Raw genomic sequence first — 22,233 nt, 5'->3', positions numbered from 1 at the left:
TGTCCTTGTCCAGATATTTATTTCACAACAGAATCACGGCGATAGTGCCGGATATCCCAGTGGTCCCACACTGTTCAACCCGTAACGGTGTCCAAACAAAGCCAAATATGTGGCCAAAGTCCTAATATACAAAAGCAAATCCAAGATGTTGTCTTGTCTTTGCAAGTGACCGGCTAGTAGATGAAGCACTGATGCGCAAGCGGAACCGAGGTAGCGGCTTCTGCTTTGCACTCTACACCATCCGCCTTAACCGTCTGTAAATGATTACTTAGCCTTGTATTTCATAGTTTCGAACATTGGTGGGGTTACTCACAAAGGCTTCAGCATCGACCTCCATTTTTGGCGTGGCATTGTTGAATTTCATGTCAAGCTTAGTGACGGTGCGAGTATTCTTCACAATTTCGATCTGTTTTTTCAGGCCGTAGGATGCGACAGAACCATTCTCCATGCCGGCCTTGGAAACGAAGATCACACTACTTGATGGTAGAAGGGGCTATATTTTAGTCAGCTTGGAATATCTCAGGGATAAAACAAGGACTCCATTAAGCTCACCGCAAACATCGGCCGTGCAATAATCGGCTGAACGGTAGAGATTCTATGACAGTTAGTACCAATGAAAAAGAACTGCGGAGAGTATAGAATGCAGAGTGGCTCTTACGATGCGTTTGGATCACCCTATACGATTGTTAGCAGCTCACTTTCATCTAAGAGATAGGAGAACATACCATTTGAGCCGAAGCAATAAAGCCCTTCTTGAGAACTTGGAATGGCTTGGTACCAAAGCTTGCAGGTTCCCAGATCACAAGATCGGCCAATTTGCCAACCTCAACGCTGCCCACGACATGACTGATCCCCTGGGCCAGCGCTGGGTTAATGGTGTATTTGCTGATATACCGCTTAACACGGTGGTTATCCGCCCCCGTATCCTCATCCTCAGGCAGTGGGCCACGCTCTACTTTATTTTTGTGCGCCAAATTCCAAGTGCGAAGAACAACCTCTCCACATCGTCCCATTGCTTGAGAATCTGATGACATCATGCTAATGGCACCGGTATCGTGGAGAACATCTTCTGCGGCAATTGTTTCTGCTCGAATTCGGCTATCCGCGAAGGAAATGTCTTCGGGAATATTCTTCGATAGATGATGACAGGACATGACCATATCGAGATGCTCGTCGACTGTGTTGCAAGTGTATGGCTTCGTTGGGTTAGTACTGCTAGGGAGGACGTTGGCGTGTTGCACAAGGGAAATCATATCGGGTGCGTGTCCGCCACCAGCCCCTTCGATATGGTATGCGTGTACCGTCCTTCCTTTGAATGCAGCCGCCGTTCGCTCAACGAACCCGGACTCGTTCAAAGAATCACTATGTATCTGGCATTGAATGTCGTGTTCTTCGCAGACACTATACTGGCTATCAGTATCCGCGACTATGGAGCACGTAAGATCCATTACCTCAGACAAGAGTCAATTGCGGATGGGGTGCATCCCCAATCTTCATGCAGCTTAAGACCCGCGACACCTGCGTTGCACTGATCAAGTAGTCCCGGCTTGCCAGTATCACTGCCTTTGCCAATGACACCGAAATTTACTGGCAGTGTGTCTAGCGCTTGCATCATTTTTCGAATATAGGTCTTGCTCGGGGTGCAATTGGCGGCAACGGAGGCGGTACTAGACAAGAATTCAGATCGAGACACCACAATATCAGTACTTTTTGTCTTACCTCGGTCCAGTGCCTCCACCAAACATGGTTGTGATACCCGACGAGATGGACTCTTCAACTTGCTGCGGACAGATAAAGTGAACATGGGTGTCTATGCCACCAGCAGTGATGATTTTCCCTTCTGCGGCAATGATGTCTGTGTTGGATCCAATCACCAGCGCTGGGTTGACCTCATCCATCACATCAGGATTACCAGCTTTTCCAATGCCCACGATGACCCCGTCTTTGACTCCAATATCGGCTTTGAAGATTCCAGTCCAGTCAATGACTAACGCATTCACCAAAACCAAATCTGCACACTCATCGTCTGCACGCCCAGCAGCTTGTCCGATTCCATCGCGCAGAGTCTTACCGCCTCCAAACGTACACTCGTCTCCGTGTGCTGTGTAGTCCTTTTCAATCTTCACCCAGAGATCTGTCGAGCCCAGACGGATCGAGTCACCGATAGTCGGACCATACATCAAGGCATATGAAAGTCGATCCATCGTGAAAGGCTCTAGGTTTTGGATATCAACGGTCAGCTCCTCGGGAGTGTGTCGGAAGCCTTCCTCCTTGATGCGTTGCAGTACTGCATTGGTGTGAGACAGGTCAATAGTTCCAGTTGCAATACTGCTTCCGCCCTTGATGGTTTTGAGACCACTGATCTGCGTCAAGTTTACGGTCTTGGTGTCACCGGGCTCGAAGCGAGTTGATGTCCCAGCGGGAATGTCAAGGTGATAGCCATAAGCTTTGATCCGGTCGAAATCCAGCTCGGGGTTTGATTCAATGAAGTGGAAATGAGAGCCAACCTACAAGCAGAAGCATGTTAATACGTCTCACCGAGGTGTATGTGAGCATATCACGAATACCTGAATTGGTCGGTCGCCCTTGTTCGTAACCTTCAATTGAGTTCGCTTTCTACCCGGATTAAGCTCAATCCTTCCTTCCCCAGGTGATATGGCTCCAGGGGCCTTCAAAGGCTCATACTCGGATTCTGGATATGAAGGGAATAAGCTCTCTTCGGGAATGGGCAGAAAACTGCCATACAGCGCCAATTCCATATCACCATCCTCGCTGCTAATGGGTTGATCGACAGTAATCAGGTGTGTTCCTGTCATGAACGTTCCTTCAACCTGCAGCACTGTAAGAGTTGAGACTACGCCCGGAAGCACATTTCGGCGCCCAAGAATATGTTTGCCAATCGACATGAGTTCTGATGCGCTGTGCTCGCCATCTCGTATCATCTATAGACAGTTAGAGATAGATGTTGCGCTGGCTCCGAGACTAATACATACTTCCTGCAGCACATTTGTGATCAATGCCTGCTCTATTGTTAGTTATATCACTAGGGAACGTTGGAGCATTCCAGGAACATGCTCCTAGGGATGAAGATAGCCGGTACCGTAGCTTCAGGGTAGTTTAATTTCACTCCCCTGGCCAGCCGTCGCTGGGCCAAAAGCCCAGCCTGGGCAATAACCAATTTATCCAACTAGATACGTCAGCTGTCAAAATCAAAGATCAAATATGTATTCGTACCTCACGTGCAATCAACTGCATCGCAATCAAATGTCGACTTTGTTTGCAAGGACGATACAAGCCGATCCTAGCGGGCTTACTTCTAGTACCTTGTAGCGAGTCGGAATTCAAATCAAGGGCTCAAGTGGATAGAAGGCTTAGTCTCAAATCACGCATGAACTCGATCGGCCCTGCATATTAAGGTGCTTTGACCTTTTAATGAGTGGGTAATGAATAGGTCATCGCCGGTTTGATTGCCGCCCGGCCAAAAGCTGGAGGCCGAAATTCAAAATGCAACCTATCGGCCATCCGCAAGCGGCAGATTTCTTGCAGGACTCTAAGGCCTCCACAAATTATTCGTATCTTCAGGACTAAATAGCAGTTTGTCAGGTCTCTTTCGCCGAACTCTATTGGTTCCACTGTCGCCAATTTCAAACCCCAGAGTGATTCCAGCAGTCCACTATTTGCGAGTCAAAATGAAAACTTCAACGTGACTGTGTCCCCAGAGCTGGGTACTTCATGCGAACAGTCATGGCCGTGCCCCAAAAACCTGAGCCAGGTACTGGCCAACTTGAAGTTCAAGCCTTTTGCGGCTCTTCTTCCATTTCTGCGCTTTCATCCACATACCCTCTGAAACTCGTGTCGCCACCATCCAGACCAACCGATCATGCTGTCCTCGTCTTTATGATGAGTTATGGTGGCGGGCTGGTCGCCGGCGATCGTGTAGACCTGAATATCAGACTTCGACCGAAGTCGCGGTTAGCCCTTCTTACGCAAGGAAGCACAAAGGTGTACAAAACACCATCCAAGTCAATACGTTCATACCAAAATCTCTCTATCACAGTGGAAGAAGGAGCAGCGCTCTTGCTATTACCGGACCCGGTACAACCATTCAAAGACAGTTCGTATGAGCAATGTCAGATATTCAATGTCCACCCTTCTTCGTCCAATTTACTAGTCCTAGACTGGGTTTCCGAAGGGCGAACTGCAAGAGGCGAGGCATGGGAGTTTTTTGGGTGGAAGGGTCGGAATGAGATTTGGTCGCTTTCTGATCCAGAAAAAGCAACCAAGAAGAATCTCTTGATCCGAGATAATCTGATTCTGGATGAAACATCGACCACAAAACAAAACTATATGAACGAGATGGATTCTCTTGGCGTTTTTGGCACTCTCGTCATTCGAGGCCCAATGTTTCGGGCTCTCGGTGAATTCTTTCTCGCAGAGTTCTCCCGTCTGCCACGTATTCAAACAAATGGAAAGCTTCATGAACAAACTGATTTGCGCTCAGGTGGGTCTGTCAAAACATGGACTGCTGCTTCTGTGCGAGGCTCTGTAATAGTCAAATTTGGGTCTCGGGATGTCGATACTGCGAAATGTTGGTTGAGGAACATGTTCTTGCAGGATGGAACAGTGGGCAGGGAGTTTGGGGAACGCTCTTTGATGTGTCTATATTGAGTGGTATGCGTTACTGGCATTACCCAGTAGATTGGGTTTATCATACACCAGTTAGTGATTACACAGAATATACCAACCTCTTCTGCCGAAAGCCAAGTGTTGATGTTGGCGCGGAGTTGCTCTAGTCTTCTACGGCCGATATACACCAGCTCTTTGTTCTGTTCCATGTATGGTAGATGATTCTTGTCAATAAGCTAGCTGCTGGTGTGGCTTCTATGAAATATGTCATGGATATATATGCAATAGACCGTCGCAGCTTAAAATTGCAAAGTCTGCGTGAACTAATTAGATACATGAGGTCTCCTCGTGTGGGTTATCTGGGATAGTGCCAGGATTTGAATTATGCTGAATCTTTCAATGGTCTCCAACATGGCAAATAAACAAATAAAATAGCCTTGGATTGCAGAAGAAAATGAGATGGTCAATGACTGCCAAGGTTGTCTGTCGTACACTCTATCTAACAAAGATGTGAGCTCCACGTTAGTTTGCTCGCAACCTTGGAATATTTGTTTTGGCATGGATGTTCCGATATGTGAGGTTTTAGAATAGACAGGAATCGTTCTCTAATATTAATTAATTCTAGCCGAGTCTCTGCGGAATAGACAAAAAAACAGACAAAAAAATGGGGCGAGCCGGGATTGAACCGGCGACCTTACGAACTTCAATCGTACGCTACTCCCAACTGAGCTATCGCCCCATCTTAGGATGAGAGGTTCTTTATTTGAAGATATGATCGTAAATATCAGCTGCTGTTTGCGGCAGGGCTGATCGGGCTGATAGTGACGAGGAACTTATAATTGCTGTGTGATATGCGAATTATATACTGGGGAGGATCGAAGATAGAATGAAAGCTATGACCCCTCCGATATATGAAGTTATAGATAGGAGTCGTTCTTTAATACTGCGCACCCTGAAGTATGAGAAACGTTGTCATGCTTTGCTGATGAGAAAATAGTATCTCTGCGGGTCTAAGGTTAGTCAGGCCATGCTTGGTCTCTGGAAAAACCCGGATCTCCGTGTAATGTGATCTCGTGGTGTGATAGACATGTTTATACTTCATGCCTAGTGGGGGGTAGGAACATGGAGCTGTCTATGCAGGAAGGTACATGAGATTTGGCCAAATAGTGTCAAGGGTACTGGAACATAGGTATCAGTCGGTGGCCAAATCAGTAAATTCATCCATGCTGGGATTCTCACATTAGGGCTGTCGACTGCCATCTGAACATCAGGAGGTCAGAATAAATAAATTGTCTCATTGAGATATCTATAGCAGACGAGATATGTTCAACCACGCCGTATGTGCTGATCCCTCGGGAATCCGGCATCGACATGCAGGCAGTTGATCTGGGATTGAATTCGATCCCGCCCTGTGATATTTATCGCATAAGACTACCTGGCTTATGGGAATTTGTTTATAGAGTTTTATCCGAGTCCTATTTTGATGCTGCAATCAAGGGTGCTAATCAGATGTATGCACGCAAGGTTTGGATATATACCTCTCAGAAGATGATGATATCTTAGCCCTAACGATTTATATATTCAAGACTACACCTCGATCCCCACCAAGCCTATACAATGAAAAATTGTGTATACCTGCATGCCACACAAAGTATAACCCCCCCTAACTGTGCACTAAAAACAGTATAGAAGAAACTAGTATATATGGAAAATGGTGAAGTTTCGTGAAATAAAAGCCAGAAAATTTGCACGACCACACATACCAAATTTATTCATTGTTGCTGAGCAGTTCATACTGTGGATTTTACAACAATTTCTTAAATTTGTAGCAGTCATTTCGATAGATACGTATCTATATATCGTTTTTTAAATATTTGAAGTTTTTTAGGTTTATATAGATTATTAGTCGTCTTGGCCCTCATAACGTGGGGCGATAGCTCAGTTGGGAGTAGCGTACGACTGAAGTTCGTAAGGTCGCCGGTTCAATCCCGGCTCGCCCCATTGTTTTTTGTCTTTTTGTTTTCTGTCACCTCCGTAGTTTACCTTTATTCACTTACCTAGGGAACTTAACATGGGTCTGGTCTGCATACAAGTCAAGTTAGTATTTCGATAAAGACTAAGTTCTTGATTTTTTTTCCCTTCTACTGTTTCTTTCTCCTTGCTTAGTGTCATGCTGAAATTTAACTCTACTTTCAATCCTAATATAGTAACGTGACTACTGATTAGCCTGGTCTCCTCCTGTAAACAGTAAATAAATGATAGGTTCATAAAATAAAACATGCCGCTGACTAACATCAGATGGGGCGATAGCTCAGTTGGGAGTAGCGTACGATTGAAGTTCGTAAGGTCGCCGGTTCAATCCCGGCTCGCCCCATTAGCTTTTATAATTTTGCTCCATCATATAGTATCTTTGTAGTAGTCAAGTCAATTAAATTAGCATTGTATTATGCATCATCACCAGAAATTATACACAAAAAATTCGGTGGACAGAGTATGGCTTTTCCGCCTTTTGCTGCCGTCTTGAATACACTGGAAAGGGGAGAACTGTCTTATAGATAGATACCTAAGAAAAACCGGGAAGCCCACCGAGAAAGCTATTGAAAAGACTGCTGAAAAGACCACTATAAAGCGCTGTAAGAAAGACACCAAAGGACCGCAGAAGTGGCCGTTTACACTTGTGTAGTTATTATACATATGAAGGTCGTTTGCACAAATTCTGCTTTTTCCGCCCTTTTCCGCGGTCTACCTATATAAGACTGGGAAGGCGACCTTGAAGATATTTAAGAAGCCCGCTAAAAAGATCTGCAAGACATCATAAGGCTGCATAAGCGGCTCTCTACTCTTGTACTTTATTAACTTCAATACCCATTACGTACGTACAAGTTGCTTGGCTTTGATAGGGAAACAATACTTTGGCTCCCCTAGTTTTTTTATTTTTATTTTTCTTTTCCCCCTAGCACCATTACTCCATTGGATTCTACTCCTAACCTGGCAACATTGCCTATCGTCCTGACTACAGGAACGACGGCATACAAGGTAATAAAATTATAGATTGAAATAAGCTACCTCTTAATATCAAATGGGGCGATAGCTCAGTTGGGAGTAGCGTACGACTGAAGTTCGTAAGGTCGCCGGTTCAATCCCGGCTCGCCCCATTTCTTTTTGTACATTTTTTGTCGAAATGTGCAAGTTATCAATCACATCACAAGTCAGGAAGGATTTCATAAAGAAAGAAAGCCGCAAGCTTCAGCCGATCGATATGTTCGAAAAAGGGTAGTGAAGCTGTTTCCGAGTATTTTTTGAGATTAGGGTTAGCAAATTCGCTGTGATGTCGACAGGATTTATCTGTCTGTATAAAGGGATAATTATGCAGATCTCAGGATGAAATGCAATTTAGGAAATAATAATCGAGTTGGTCAAAGTTTCTTGCCGATCTAACAATGCAGAATCCCGTTCGTCACGCTTGGCCCTAAATCAATGCACATAATTCATGCAGCATCGTCACAGGGGGATAGCCACATGTTCCGGAGCACTTTTGCAAAGCCACATCCAGATTGGCTTGTCTAACATAGAGACTTCAGGGGAAATCCAATGATGTCCAGGTCATCTAGGGGTATGTGCAGTTTTATCTTACTCCCTATTGGTCGACTGAGGGGTGATGGGTGATGGATTTTACTACCTAGTGGAAGCCTCATAGTCTCGGTTACAAGGTGATGGCAGATAAAGCGCCACACTATTGAATATGATCGTCCGCTCAATCGGTCCTCTCAATCGGGCACTGTCTACGGAGTAGCCACAATATACATCTAGGTACGGAGTACTGGTTTTCCAATATGATAACTGATGTAGCGATTAATCAATTTGGAGAAACTAACAATATCTAGATCCAAGCGCTTTCTTGATTGGATTCCTCGAAAAAGCAAGCATCAGATGTATAATTAGCTGATCAGGGATATGAGTCCTACCACATCCTTGCTAGCCAGTCATCCCCTCTTCTTGCCCTTTGTGGCCTCTCTTCCTTTCTATAAAGTCTTTCATCACAGCTTTACAGACATTTCTTTTGACATATACCAGCCCCAAGGTAATCGTCATGGCACCGCGTCTGCTGAACAAGATATGTCTCATTACCGGTACAGGCGATAGTATGGGAGGTGCAGCAGCTCTCAAATTTGCCCAAGAAGGCGCCAAAATCGTCAGCTGTGGCATAGAAACACAGCTGAAAATCGTGGTGTCATTGCTACGACCCGCCGGTTGACCATGGAAGGGCGTGGCCACGGTATCCGGACCAGTTCGATCTCGCCAGGCCTTATCGAGACTCTGCAAAGTGCGCCTTTGCTTGTGGATCTGGCATGGACCGCAAATGTAATACAGAAGATTACGCTTTGACGCAGCGGATAGACAGCGAATATCGTTGCTGTGGCTAGCTTTCTTGTTTCAGATGAGAGCTGCTATATCACCGCTGCAGATATTCGGGTCGACGGTGGTATGGCAGCCTGGTAGTGGGCTAATGTACATAGGGATTTGTTCGAGTGGTGATTGAGATCAATGTAGATTGGGTCTTTTCTTGTACTGGCTGCGTCCGTGAGTTCCCAAAGTTGGTCTGGAAAGCTACTGAGTACTCCGATGTTGACTGCGGTATGCCTACCAGGAAAGGCGCTCGCATGTGTTGTTATGCTGCGTATATGTCGCTCATCGCTTGAGTTCGACGAGCTATGAATGTCTATATATTTGTTTGTGCAAATATTGACGACAATGAAACATATCCCTCCCTCACGAGAGTAGGTTGATGCAGGAAAATGAGACTGGGAAGGCTGAGGGTACATTGGATGACAGTTGACTCTGCTCGGTCTTTCTACAGACAAAACACTAGGGTTCGTCCATCCCCCCCAAGAATGTGGCCAGTTCTGTTAAAAAAGGTGGGTTTGTTTCAAGTTTCCTCCAGGGGTGTCTCATCTTCGTGGTTGACGTTTTGGTTAGCTGAGCGGGCCGCGATCTCCCCCGAAACCTCATCACCAGTATGGCCCCGGGAGGTATAGCTCTGATTTGTAATCCACCAACCGGGCCGGGGGAGTCATCAATAATCCTGGACTGGTGTGTGCATATCACACAAAGTACTTTCTTTTCATGACGAGTTTGCATACATTTTGATTGAAGGCGACAGTATTCTCCCCTACAGATATTGTTTTATTTCAATGGCCAGACACGATGAGCCCATTTCAGGTAGGGTAGAGTTTCAGGAGCATCTATGGATGATTTCATATCTTATGACTAACCGTGTGTTTTCAGGTGGTCAATTCCTTTTCGTTCCAATAAGAAATTCGAACGACCGCATAACGAAGCGCTTAGCCCGGTCGCATGCCATAACGCACAGTCTTCGGAAGAAAAGGCGGCTTCAACAAATATCGGGCCAAAATTTCCATGTTGTATGTCCAGCAAGCGATCACTGCCTATCTGTGAGCAAAGAGAAACATCAGAAAGCTTTTATCGCACCACAGACCCCACCTGCTGCGACTTCCTCCGATATGTTCCAAATGTTGGCCGCAGAGTCACCGATACTACTGGAATTGCTAAACCGACGTAAGATCCTGGATATCACCTAATGTGCAACAAGAGCTTACGCAAAAGCTATGCAGAAACATTCCAACAGGCTATAAAACCTGTCTGTAGTGTTTTTGATGAACTTGTGCTCCAAAATTTTCGCTCCATTCTTCAAAAAGGACTAGATGATAACGCTCTTCTAAGTGCTGTCATGCTCACATTTTCCTTTACAGCCACAGCGGATATGACTAGCAGGGAGTGTCTCGAATACCAGAGCATGGCTTTGAGCGCTATCCGCCAAAGAATGAGCTCTCTGGATCGGGTTGCTACGGAGTCTACGATTGGGGCCATTCTGCTACTCGCCGGCATAGAGGTGTGTGCATGTTTCCCTTCAAGTTTACCAAATTTAGAATTGAACTTGTCATCGAAAGCTAAGCTCTCATTAAGGTCCATCTTGGAATGCCGTTACAAGTTCAGCTGCATATGGGGGCAATACAGCACATTCTGGACATATGTCACAGAAAGGGCGTGTTTTTGAGTGACAATATCAAACGTGCGGTCTTCTGGTAAGTAGCATGTAGCATCTTTTGACAGCCAAGTCTTACGCTAGCCGACAGGTCAGACTTGAATGGGTCAGTCATGACAGGCGCAAGCCGAGTTGTTGATCATACTACATTCTACGAGCTCCGGTGGAAAAGAGACCCTTCACATCCGGACTTTTTTATTCTTCCACCTGGATTTCAGAAACACTCCTGTACACTGGGTCAGGACTTTGTTGAAATTCTCAAGGACGTATTTGCATTGCAGTGTATCCGAGATTCAGCCATCCTCGGCGAAGAAGATGTAATGCCGATGGCACATATAGATAACCATCAAGCGTCTATCCAGTCGAGGCTAGTGAGTTTGCCAATCCACTCACCTATTTCTGAATGCTGCCACCAAGCGGCATATCTATGCTCAACTATGCTGCGCTGCAAAGTCTGGCGGACCTCAACCATTCCCGTAAGTCAATCGCATTGGCTGCATGTAGTTTCCCAGTCTCTCATTGGGCTGTGCTAACTTCACACACCATCAGTCCCATCTTTCACTACAATTACTCTGCACATTACGAGCAGCGAGTAAAAATAATACAGTATGGGATAATTCACCTGATCTGTTGGCTTGGCTCCTACATATTGGGGGAGCTTTTGCCCCCACAGGGACTATACGGCAAGGCTACATGCAACTGTTGCAGCTGAATAACAGTAGATTGAGATGGTTGTATACATCATGGCCAGAACTTCTTGTGATTCTTAAACAGTTCATATGGTCTGACAAAGCATTTTTGTCCCAGGTGAAGACGTTTTGGGAAGAAAATAATCTTGTTATAGACTAGCTTTTTGAGGGCTCCATTTGCTCATTTAGGGGCCAGAGCACCCACAATGGTGAAGCCTTGATTTCAAATCATATAAAGTCCACTGATCGTATTACAACACTCTCTTATATTTGTCATCTTCATTGATTCCTAGGCAGGTAGCGTTGAATACCTACCTCGAGGGCTGAAAGTCAGCAGAAATTCTCCAGATACTGTGCCCCATTAGATTAAAGTTACAGATAGATGATTGGTTAGATACTAAATAGACTAACCGCAAATGGTCAAGTTTGTCGGCCTTACCCTAATGGGAAGTATCTTTTTTCCTTTTTGGGAAGTATCTCTCTACCCTACTTGTAGAGAAAAAATTCTCATGTTCATCTGACGGCTGTAGAAAGTCTTTGCTTGCAGTCCAAGTACAAATACCTCGTCCTTCCCAAGATTGAATCATGGATTCAAATCTTCTTAACTCTTGCACTGAAGAATAGCTATTCAAAGTCTCTCGACAATGCCCCAATCACGCCTCTTCGAGCCCCTCAAGATAGGTGGCATGGAAGTAAAAAATCGAATCGGAATGGCACCACTCACTCGCTTCCGAGCAACCGAAGACCGAGTGCCAACACTCCTCATGAAGGAATACTACGGCCAACGCGCCGCAGTGCCCGGTACCTTGATCATCTCCGAGGGAACCTTCATATCAGCAACCTGTGGCGGATTTTCACACGCACCAGGGCTTTGGCGCGAGGACCAAGTCGCTGCCTGGAAGATCATTACCGACGAAGTTCACCGCAAGGGATGTTTCATATTCTGTCAAATATTTGCCATGGGACGTGCCGCGGATGTCGATGTAGCCAGGAAAGAAGGCAACGAGATCGTAGCTCCTAGTGCTATCCCCATGGAAGAAGGAGCTGTGATTCCCAGGGCCATGACAACCGATGAGGTCAAGCAGACAATCCAGGAACATGTCGATGCTTCAAAGAACGCTATCCGGGCCGGGTTTGATGGAGTTGAGATCCATGGTGCGAATGGATACTTGCTCGACCAATTTATCCAAGACGTCAGCAACAATCGGGACGATGAGTACGGCGGGAATGTGGAGAATAGGTCTCGACTTCTTGACGAGATTCTCAAAGCTGTTGCTCATGCCATCGGTCCTGAACGTATCGGACTTCGACTGAGCCCCTGGAGTACGTTTCAGGGCATGAGAATGCAAGATCCAATCCCGCAGTTTACAGATGTGATCGCCAAAGCCAGACAGGCGGATATTGCATATCTTCATCTCGTTGAATCGCGAACGTCTGGTTCCCAGGATTGCAGTGGTAGTGACACACTGGATTTTGCATACGATTTATGGGACAGACCATTTCTTGTTGCTGGTGGTTATGAATCTAATGAGGCCCGTCAATTGGTGGACGAGAAGCATCCAGACAAGGATATCGTCGTTGTATTTGGTCGGCACTTTATCTCCAATCCGGATCTGATATTCAGGATTCAAAAGGGTCTGGCGCTCAATGCGTACGACAGAGGCACTTTTTATGTCTTTGAGTCACCCGTGGGTTATTCGGATTACCCATTCAGCAAAGAGTACCTGGTGAGCGAGACATGCTCCTAGTATATCTGGGCAGCCCAGTCAGAGCACTTATGGCGAATCTTATCCACCTCAAGAATTTTATTGCATAGATTAGACAGCAAAGGTCCTAGTCGGTCTTAGTCCTACAGAGTAAATGGAGTTCTTCTGGCAAACATCATTTTGAAACCTTTCGATTTGTCAGCCCATATAGTCTCGCACATACTAGTTCATGGATGAAATCCAATATCTGACCGCAGTATGTATTAACCGGCCCTTATAACTTTTTTTAAAAAGAATTACAGACTCTCCTTACGGAGGGTCTGCCACCCATATAAAAGGGATTACCTATATGAAAGATTTCTCATCAATCCTACTTCCTCTCTTCAACCACCAACCACTCCACCTGACTCACCTAGAATCAATTGATAATACGATATGGATTTTTAGTGCGATAACCCCAAGACTCGTCACCAAAAAAAAGATTTTTCAGGAAGTATACATAAAGTTGCGGGTTTTGATTATGAACCGAGACGGCACTCGAAAGTTATAAAATATAGCTTTTAGTACTACAATTCTTATAAAGCTTTGTTTTAAACTAGTTTATCTAAGAATTCTTTCTATCTAGGTCCTATAATAGAATTTAGGCCTATCTTTTAGAGAGCTTTCTTATAGCGTCATGATTTAAAAATTCATACTACTACGCACCTAATATAAGATATGTAACTACAAAGGCGTCCCTGAAACCTATGCCTGAATTTCTATGATGGTATTATAAAAGTTATGGAGTATTAGTATCGTCCTCAAGATAAATGGTTCTAATATAAAGTATTGAGAAAAATGAGGATTGATGTATGTACCTTTTGTATGGTCTGCCCAGTAAAGGGTACAATTTCATATGGGTGATCCCCCCATGAGGGGGTCTGTAAGTTTTGTAAAAAATCCGGTTAGTCTTGTTTTTAATGTCTTTCCGGGTATCCGTGGGTGTCCTAAAATATATCATTTAATATATGCGGAAGATAGTTATGCCGACATTTTCCCCTATATATTGACAGCAGGTATTCCTCTATATTGTACGGAGTATCATGTACAGAAATGTCGAAGCCCACCAGTTTCATGAGACTTGCAAGTGAGTGAATCTCTTCTTCTTAATTATATCAGTGGTGCTAACCGGAGCCTAGGTCCCAATGAGCGCCGTACAATCAGTCGTGAAGATGTCGGCTTTTACAACGCGCTTGTCATAGCAGGAGTTTACGAGATTCCGGGTGAAGATATTGATTTACATTCCACCCAGCCATTCCTCGCACCTTTAAGGCACTGCATAGGGAAGTACCCGCAATTAAGCGTGGTTATCAAGGATAAGCATACCGACAAGCCAGCATACGAAGCTGTGTCGAGTATTGATCTCCACGATCATGTGTCTGTAATTCATGAAGATCAAACCAGTAGCAAGGACGAGACAGCAACCATTGAAAAGATCATGCCAGCCATACTTGACCGGCCATGGCCTGCTAATATCCCGCCTTGGCGGATTGTGGTTCTCCCTCTGGAGTCGCCGCAAGACTCTCAAGTGAAGCGATGCTTTATCGCCTTTGCGTTCTCTCATACCCTCGGAGATGGCATGGTTGGAGTTGCCTTCCATCGCACTTTCCTAGATGCATGGCGCCAGACTACTGAAATGAAGGAAAATGCCTCTTTCTTAGTCACTCCTTCAAGCCGAACGCTCCCAGCGCCCTTTGACACACCCGAAAGACTTCCGATATCTTGGATGTACCTCCTCGAGCCGCTGATAGCAGTTTACTTGCCGAAGTTCCTAGGCAAGCTTTTTGGGCTGCGCGCATCTGCCAGCACGCTAGATGCCGGGACTTGGATTGGACCACCCATGTTCTTCGATCCGGCCGCCGGCGTCCAGAGCAGAGTACGAATCATCGAGATTGAAGCCCCGCTTGTCCAAAAGGCCCTTCAGACGTCAAGAAGTCATGAAGCGAAGCTCACGGGAACGGTACACCAAATGATTCTTCGGGCGCTCAGCAAGGCTATCTCTAGCCCTGATGTAACCAATTTTGTCTCGGGCACGCCTGTCGATATGCGCGCGTCTATAGGAACTCCTGGTCTCACATGGGGTCTTTTCGTGTCTGGGCTTTTCGAAGCACATCCACGGGTGCTGAATGTCACGGAGCCTGCTTTGTCCGAGGATATGTGGGAAGCCGCAAGGTCGATGACCCAAAAGCTTGCTGCCTGCGGGGCGAGGCTGCAGGACCAAGCAGTTGGTCTGCTGAGATATGTGCCCAACATCAGAAATTGGACGTTGAGTAAGATTGGACAGCAGCGAGACTCGTCGTATGAGCTGAGCAATTTGCTTGCGTTTGATAACATGACCGACGGTGCTGATCAAAAGTGCAAAGTCGTCAAGATGGTGTTCTCGCAGCCTGGCAATGTCACTAGTGCGCCACTTGTGTTCAACGTCATCAGTGTCAAAGGGGGTAGCTTGGTGTGCACGGTGAGTTGGCAAATTGGAGCCTTAGATGTGCCGGTAGAGGAGGAACTGGCATTGGTTGATGGTATATGTTCTTCGATTCGAGCGGACTTTGAGGCCTTGAAGGATTGAAGCTACACTAGTTTGAGCCCGAGTCTTTTGCTCGTATTCTCAAGCTTGTACAGGATAATTGATTATTAAGGCGCATTGTCCCTACGTTGTGAGCATACTCATATCAAAAATGAAGCAGGAGCAGCAGGCTATGCACCCTTGCTACCGCAGAAGTAAGAAAGTTCGCTCTTGCTTCGATAGTATCGCACCGAGCACAACCGCAAAATTTGCCTGATCTTTAGCTGCATCTCGCGCATTTTCGACTCCCAGGTGCCGTAAAATTTAGTGTGACACTGCACACATGTTAAAACACAGAAAACTCCTGTACTTTCGATCCTCTCGTCATACAAACACCGATCAACACACACACACACACACACACACACACACACACACAAATACACCTTAGAAAGGCCCGCCCTGGCCGTTTATATATGAGAGTGTATAACCCCAGCCCTATCAAACTCGCGCGTGCATAGTGGGAAGAGGGGTAAGCCTATTCGCACGCACGGGCCTCTGAGGCTGGAAACCTGCCGAATACACGACACAATTGGACTGAGACTAGGAAATATTTGACCAGGTCCAATAGTCCAAATGTCCGCAGAGCAACCGTATGACTCCGACTTCACACAATCGGAGTCTTCCGCTCATCCTGAAAGTCAGCTTGTATTAGATGAAACGAACTCATTGCAAGATCTTTTGCGCAATGCCCCTTCCATTTATGGCAGCGCTGCAGAAACAAACGACTGGATTACTGTGACATCCCGAGAACCCAGTGATAATTTGCATCTAGACGGATCGGTCAATACTGACGCCGAGGATGAAAATGGATCTACACATGCTGTGCCCTCGCAACCACCGACTCCAACTGATCCGTCTAAGATCCCGTTGCCTGTGTCCGGAACGCCTTCTAACATTTCACTGTCTGTATCAAGAACGCTATCAACCCAAAGATCACGCGAAGGGGACCGAATGGTTGATTCAACACGCCTGGCTCCTTCCCCAATAGAAGAAAAGCGTCCACAATCATACAAAAAAACCATCAAAAATGCGGGAAAGGTCCTCGAACATATCAAAAATGGAAGTGTAGGGCTATCTTCCCGTCACGTGGGGACTTCAATCACATACTACGACTATCGTGACCATCTCAGATCCGATCCAACACACATTTATCAGTCAGGGACCATCGCAGCCCTGGGCCATGTTCCAAAAGATGTACAGCAAAGGCTTATACTTGTGGAAGATCTTTCCAACCCCATGATAGACCAACTGGGTGAAAACTTCGGCATAAATCCCGAGTTCTTCGAAGAGCATTTACTGAATTCTGGCTACGCTGGCGGAAAATATGACAGTCCACCAGCTCGAAACTGGAGCACAGCATCATTTGAGAAATCTTACCTATCATTCAGGTGGATTCGACCGGTTTATCGACTTCCAACGTACTTCTCAAGTGGTGATCTTGAAGATCTGCTTCAGAGCAGCGTCACACATTTCACACGGGAGAAGTCTGTTACAACGGAAATCCTCACCAACATATTCCGGCTGGACTGGGCCCTATGGACAAACCCCACAACGACAGCGATGATGAAAAGAGTGTGTGGGTTAGAGGAGAGAGTTTCAATTTGGAGAAAGAAACTTATTGATCAAGAGACTGAGATTGGTAAGTGATATCCCTGAAGTAAAAACCCAGCACGAGATAATGACAGACCATGCAGTGATTGTTCTTCTTGATCCTTTGCCGGAAATATCTGAAGAACACCACTACTGGACGTCAAGTGCTTCTCAGCTGGAAAATGACGAGAATAAGGACCAAAAGGAGAAGAAGAAAGAGAAGAAAAGAAAGAAGAAGAGGATGAAGGAGAAGGATGATAGCACCGACGATGATGATTCGTCGCGTAGCCCCTCCATTGAAAGCCGTCAGCACTTAACACCATCTAGTTCTCAGAGAGGGAATGTCGGGAAGGATAGTGGTTATACGCCACATCCATCCTCTGTGGAACGGAGTACATACCGGGAACCAACTAGTTCTCGAGGACGGAGTGGTGAGTATTATTGTGATGATAGTACGCCACATTCGTCCTCTGTGGAACGGAGTATATACCGGGAATCAACTAGTTCCCGAAAACAGAGTGGTGAGTATCATCGTGGTGATGATACGCCACACCACTCCTCTACGGAACAGGGTCAATACTGGACACCACCCATTTCTCAAAGAACGAATGGCCAAAATGATAGTCAGTATGATGCCTCGTATCACTCCTTCGTGGAGCCGAGTAGATACTGGGAGTCAACTGGTTCTTGGGAAGAGAATGGCCAAAATGATGGTGATGATACGCCACATCAATCCTTCGTGGAACGGAATAGACGCCAGCAATCAATCAGTTCCCAGGAAGGGAATAGTGAGAATTATGGTGATGATGATGTGTCGCACTACTCCTCTACCGAACAGAGGATGTATATTGAAGATTTCATCATTGATGAAGAGCAACCACAACGTGTCAGGGATGAAAAGTCGTTCGCTCAGGCGTTGGGCTGGATTCTTGGCAGAGAAAGACGAAGAAACTACAGACCTGGAATGAAGCGTGAAGTACTGAATGCAAACCCCGTTGAGAAGAAGAGGAGGCGCGACACAAGGAATAAAGTGATCATTGAGCAGATAGCTCCTCGCCAAACAGTCTCAGCTGACCTAGACCGCATATTTCAATCATCGCAGTCAATGGCGGATCTGCAGAAAAAACTCCAGGAGACCAAGTCAACCAAGACGGAAATCTGTGATGCACTCGAAATGCACCAGGGGCCAATTAGTCTAGTCAGGCCGTTGATCCGAATCATCCGACAAGACACCCTGACCCTGATCAACCAGCTGCGACAGGTTCTTGACGAAATCGATATCGAGATATTAGACGACATCAAGATGGAGGATAGATTGAGTTTATGGCGACAGATCATCAATCGTGCTCAGCGAGAGCTTCCAGAGCTGAAAGATTCCATGGAGCCTTTTATTGAGTTCCTCATAAAACTTCACCCTCCAAGCTCTCCCCTAGAGGTTGCAGCCACGGGACTAGAGGCTAGGCAAGATATGCACGAACTTGGGAAGGATATCGATCAAATCATTCTTCGACTTTCAAAAACATCAGCATCTGTGACTTCCAATATGGGTCTTCTGGAGAGTCGACGTTCGATCGACGAGGCTCATGCCGTGGCAAGACTCACCGAGCTCGCCTTCATTTTTATCCCGATGTCTTTTGCTGCCTCTATTTTTGGCATGCAAATCGAACCATTTGCCAATCCAGTGCCTCTCAGTAACTTTTTTGTTGTGGCTATTGTCGTAACATCATTTGCTTATGCGATGCGTATGACTATGCGCAGCCATTGGTTGATTGCTCTGAAGACAGCCGTGAAAAAAGATGTCAGGGATTATGCGGCGAGGAATGGTCAACCTGTGCAACCTCGAGCGCTTCCGATGCTTCTGGTCTTTCGGTCAATAGCAAGTCGACTAGGTACCATCATTTCCAGTATCTGTAAATGGGTCGTGCAAAGGACCCGTTTACTAGCTGAAAGGTTCTGGGGTGTGTTCGGCTTCATAATCAGCTTTGTTTTGTTGAATGCGGGTGCATCGGCCATACCAATCGGGGTGCTTTGGACCCGCGAGCTTGAGTCAAATACCCGGGCTGCTGTCAGCATCGCTATTGTTTTCCTTGTTATAGCTACCGTGGGAATTCCTTTTTGGATGAGATCTGAGCCGGAGTTTCGAAACGCTTTACCAAAGCTGATCATGAAGATGGTACGTCGGGCACCTTGGCAGGTTAAAATGGCCCTGATGTATGTGATCTTGACTACGACATTCATTGTGGTGCCTTTGGCACTCATTTGGACACGCCCACTAGCTATTGGTATCAAGAGCGGGCTGACCGTGGGTATTTTGACGACGGTGATTATAATTATGCTAGTCTTTGTTCTTTTAAGTACTTCTGGACCATATCGATGGACGCGTTTTCAGAGATAGCAGCCCTTTCACACGAGGGCTTTGAATTGAGATCTGGAAAAATGTGTACATAGGCTGATGGTCCTGATAGATAGATCGTAGAGTCAGATTTCGGTGGCATTCTGCTGTCACTAGTATATTACTTTAGATTATATATACGGTATCATATCATACAATGCACTAGATCCCATGAGCACCAAGCGACCTCTTTTAAAAGAAAAAGAGAGTGGACAGCATAGCCATCACAGCCAATAGGGAAGAGAAACCCCCCCTCTTGGGAGCGTCTCCGGTAAATTGGCTGCCAGGGGCGCTCGTCACAGCGGAGCTTGTTTGCCCGGAAATCGTGTTTATCGTTGGGGCTTGCATAGCTGCTTGGGGGGAACCAGAAGATGCCACTCCAGTTTTCCAGGCGCTAGACGATGGAGCGTGCGAAAGAATGTAATCAGTGGCACCGGTTGGCCCGTGGCCGGGGATATGCGGATGCGCGACTGAGACAATGGGGACTGCCACGGGCTGCAGAGGGGCGTTCGTAGGCTGAGAGGCTTGTGCAGAATCCGTGACTGCGACCAAGTATGTTGTCGTATAGGCAGCAACGGTCCTGCTCGTAGTGTAGGTGCTCTGCTGCCCGACGGGACAATTTTGGACGGAAGATGGGCAGGCGGTGACTACATCAATCACGGTAGCATAGATAGTTGAAACAGTCATATGCAGAGTAGGTGCGCTAGTCTCTGTGCCCTGAGCTGAAGAAGCACTGGCAGTCTGCGTGGCAGTGTACTGGGAGTTGGCGGTCTGGATCACGCTAGTGTGAGGAATAGTTGTCGCAGAGCTTGTAGCTTGAGTAACCGTGGTTTGAGCACCCTCGGGACAAATTGTCGTGACATAGGTGATTGTCTCGGTGGTCACGTAGGTTGTCTGTTGATGTAAGGGGCAATTGGTGACTGTAGCAGCACAAGAAGTGATTGTGTGGACTTCAGTTGCCGTGACGGTATAGGTTGTAGTACTTGGAGTGCCCCCGCTTGATTCCTCCGAGGACTGAATTAAAGAAGATGATTCACCTGGCACCACAACTGTAGCAGCAAGTGATGTTGAGCTGGCGGTGGACTGTGTTGCAATTGTGGTTGGACCAGACTCACTGGATGAGGTTGAAGGAACAAAGGGACCTGGGGAGGTCGATAGCGAGAAATAAGATTGGCTGGAAGCAGTTGATGAACTGCCCCGAGATGAGTCGGTAAATGCAGAGTCCGAAGAAGATGGCAAAGACGAAGGAGAAGAAGTGGACGAAAAGGAGGTAGCAGACGAAGTGATAGGGAGTCCAGAAGATAAGATAGAAGAAGGGCCGGAAGAAATGGCTAAAGAGGAAGCAGAGGAAGCAGAGGAAGCAGAGGAAGTCACAGAAGAACGAGTGGATGAGACAGAAGGAGTGAAAAGGGGAATAGAAGAAGAGCTAGCAGAAATGATCGAAGAAGAGCCTGCAGAGGCGGAAGATATAACCGGAGTGGAGATCAACCGAGTCGACGACGACCGTATAGGAGAAGACACCGGGTTGGATCTAGTAGAAGAACTGACGGTCGATGGCCGAATGAGTGGTGTCGACGAAGAGCTACCCGATGGTGTCGTCAATGGCGTGGACAGGGTCGAAGTAGGCGTCGAAGTAGGCGTCACAGGGGCAGAGGATGGCGACGCCCGGGTGGTAGACGGAGCCACCGTAACAGACGTGGTTGAGCTTGACGTTACAGTATAAATCACCTCCGCCGTGGAAGTGACCGTGTACGTTTCCGTGACCAGCCAGGTCGAAGTGCAAGGACTAGCATCGGGCGCATAACGGATTGCTGCTTGGTACGGTCCTCCAGGTGTAATTTTCACGTTGCCCTGGAGTAGGTAACACACATTTCCAATATACAAGGCTGCGCTACAGGCAGACCGGACAGCACAGGCCGATGTACAAGCTCGCAGCGAAAGGGCCGAGCTGCTGAGGATGGCGTTGCCACCAGTGTACGAGGCTGCGCAGGTCTCCTGCCAGACTGCTCCCCACGTGCTATAGTATCCATCTTGGCAAGCGATCTGCATGGAAGGCGCAACGCTGCAGCCCGCGATCGCTGATGAGGAAGTGACAACGGCGGTGGTTGGGTAGACCGTCGTAAATGTACTAGTGATCTCCATGGCGCTGGACAAAGGAGCCAGGACTGCCAGAGCAGGCAAAAGAAGTTCTCCCCACCGTCCCATATTGATAGTTAAACGAGTGTAGAAGCACAATGTGCGAAGTCAGAGGTGATCAAGTCAACTTCAAATTCAGGGGCGCTGTGATATTTATCCTGCTCGCTAATATCTTCCAAGTTTTCCAGTGTGTTAGAGTGTCCAAGGTAATACTTGCCGACGGACTTTAAGGTGCCTTAGACTATCACTAGTCCATGTGCTCAAGCTCCACATCGTGCACGGCTGATTTCCAAGCCATTTTGTCTTGATTTTAGGAAAATCAAGTGTGCGCTGTTTAGTCCAAACTGCAAGATTTCAAAAGGAAAATCAAAGACAGTCAACATTGAGACACATTTAAAATTAAATCTGGATTGTGCCTGGTATGC

The 22,233-nt window shown here is 46.6% G+C and overlaps 6 protein-coding genes across 6 annotated transcripts; 4 read left to right on the top strand and 2 right to left on the bottom strand.

Annotated features, from left to right (window-relative positions):
- Positions 1-173: 173 nt before the first annotated feature.
- Positions 174-3,255, bottom strand: N7500_001701 (uncharacterized protein; the record flags this gene model as incomplete). The annotated part of the gene is made up of 11 exons (XM_056672847.1): positions 174-254; positions 314-493; positions 553-595; positions 659-675; positions 726-1,401; positions 1,452-1,667; positions 1,720-2,507; positions 2,568-2,942; positions 2,994-3,020; positions 3,101-3,187; positions 3,235-3,255. The coding sequence occupies 11 exons, from the start codon at positions 3,253-3,255 to the stop codon at positions 174-176; spliced, it is 2,511 nt and encodes an 836-aa protein (XP_056536366.1).
- Positions 3,256-3,744: 489 nt separating this feature from the next.
- Positions 3,745-4,668, top strand: N7500_001700 (urease accessory protein UreD; the record flags this gene model as incomplete). The annotated part of the gene is made up of 1 exon (XM_056672846.1): positions 3,745-4,668. The coding sequence occupies one exon, from the start codon at positions 3,745-3,747 to the stop codon at positions 4,666-4,668; it is 924 nt and encodes a 307-aa protein (XP_056536365.1).
- A 7,355-nt stretch (positions 4,669-12,023) lies between these two features.
- N7500_001699 (alkene reductase) lies at positions 12,024-13,127 on the top strand (the record flags this gene model as incomplete). Its single annotated transcript, XM_056672845.1, has 1 exon — positions 12,024-13,127. The coding sequence occupies one exon, from the start codon at positions 12,024-12,026 to the stop codon at positions 13,125-13,127; it is 1,104 nt and encodes a 367-aa protein (XP_056536364.1).
- Positions 13,128-14,177: 1,050 nt separating this feature from the next.
- N7500_001698 (uncharacterized protein) lies at positions 14,178-15,690 on the top strand (the record flags this gene model as incomplete). Its single annotated transcript, XM_056672844.1, has 2 exons — positions 14,178-14,211; positions 14,264-15,690. The coding sequence occupies 2 exons, from the start codon at positions 14,178-14,180 to the stop codon at positions 15,688-15,690; spliced, it is 1,461 nt and encodes a 486-aa protein (XP_056536363.1).
- A 573-nt stretch (positions 15,691-16,263) lies between these two features.
- On the top strand, positions 16,264-19,675 carry N7500_001697 (Mg2+ transporter protein CorA-like/Zinc transport protein ZntB; the record flags this gene model as incomplete). Its single annotated transcript, XM_056672843.1, has 2 exons — positions 16,264-17,329; positions 17,385-19,675. 2 exons carry the CDS (start codon positions 16,264-16,266, stop codon positions 19,673-19,675), a joined length of 3,357 nt encoding a protein of 1,118 aa, XP_056536362.1.
- A 189-nt stretch (positions 19,676-19,864) lies between these two features.
- On the bottom strand, positions 19,865-21,877 carry N7500_001696 (uncharacterized protein; the record flags this gene model as incomplete). Its single annotated transcript, XM_056672842.1, has 1 exon — positions 19,865-21,877. One exon carries the CDS (start codon positions 21,875-21,877, stop codon positions 19,865-19,867), a length of 2,013 nt encoding a protein of 670 aa, XP_056536361.1.
- Positions 21,878-22,233: the final 356 nt, after the last annotated feature.

This window comes from Penicillium coprophilum (assembly GCF_028826855.1).
Source record: "Penicillium coprophilum strain IBT 35676 chromosome Unknown utg000002l_segment0_segment0, whole genome shotgun sequence".
Classification (NCBI taxonomy): Eukaryota; Fungi; Ascomycota; class Eurotiomycetes; order Eurotiales; family Aspergillaceae; genus Penicillium; species Penicillium coprophilum.
The sequence above is the reverse complement of the archived record's forward strand: the minus strand, read 5'-3'. Positions and strand labels throughout refer to the sequence as shown.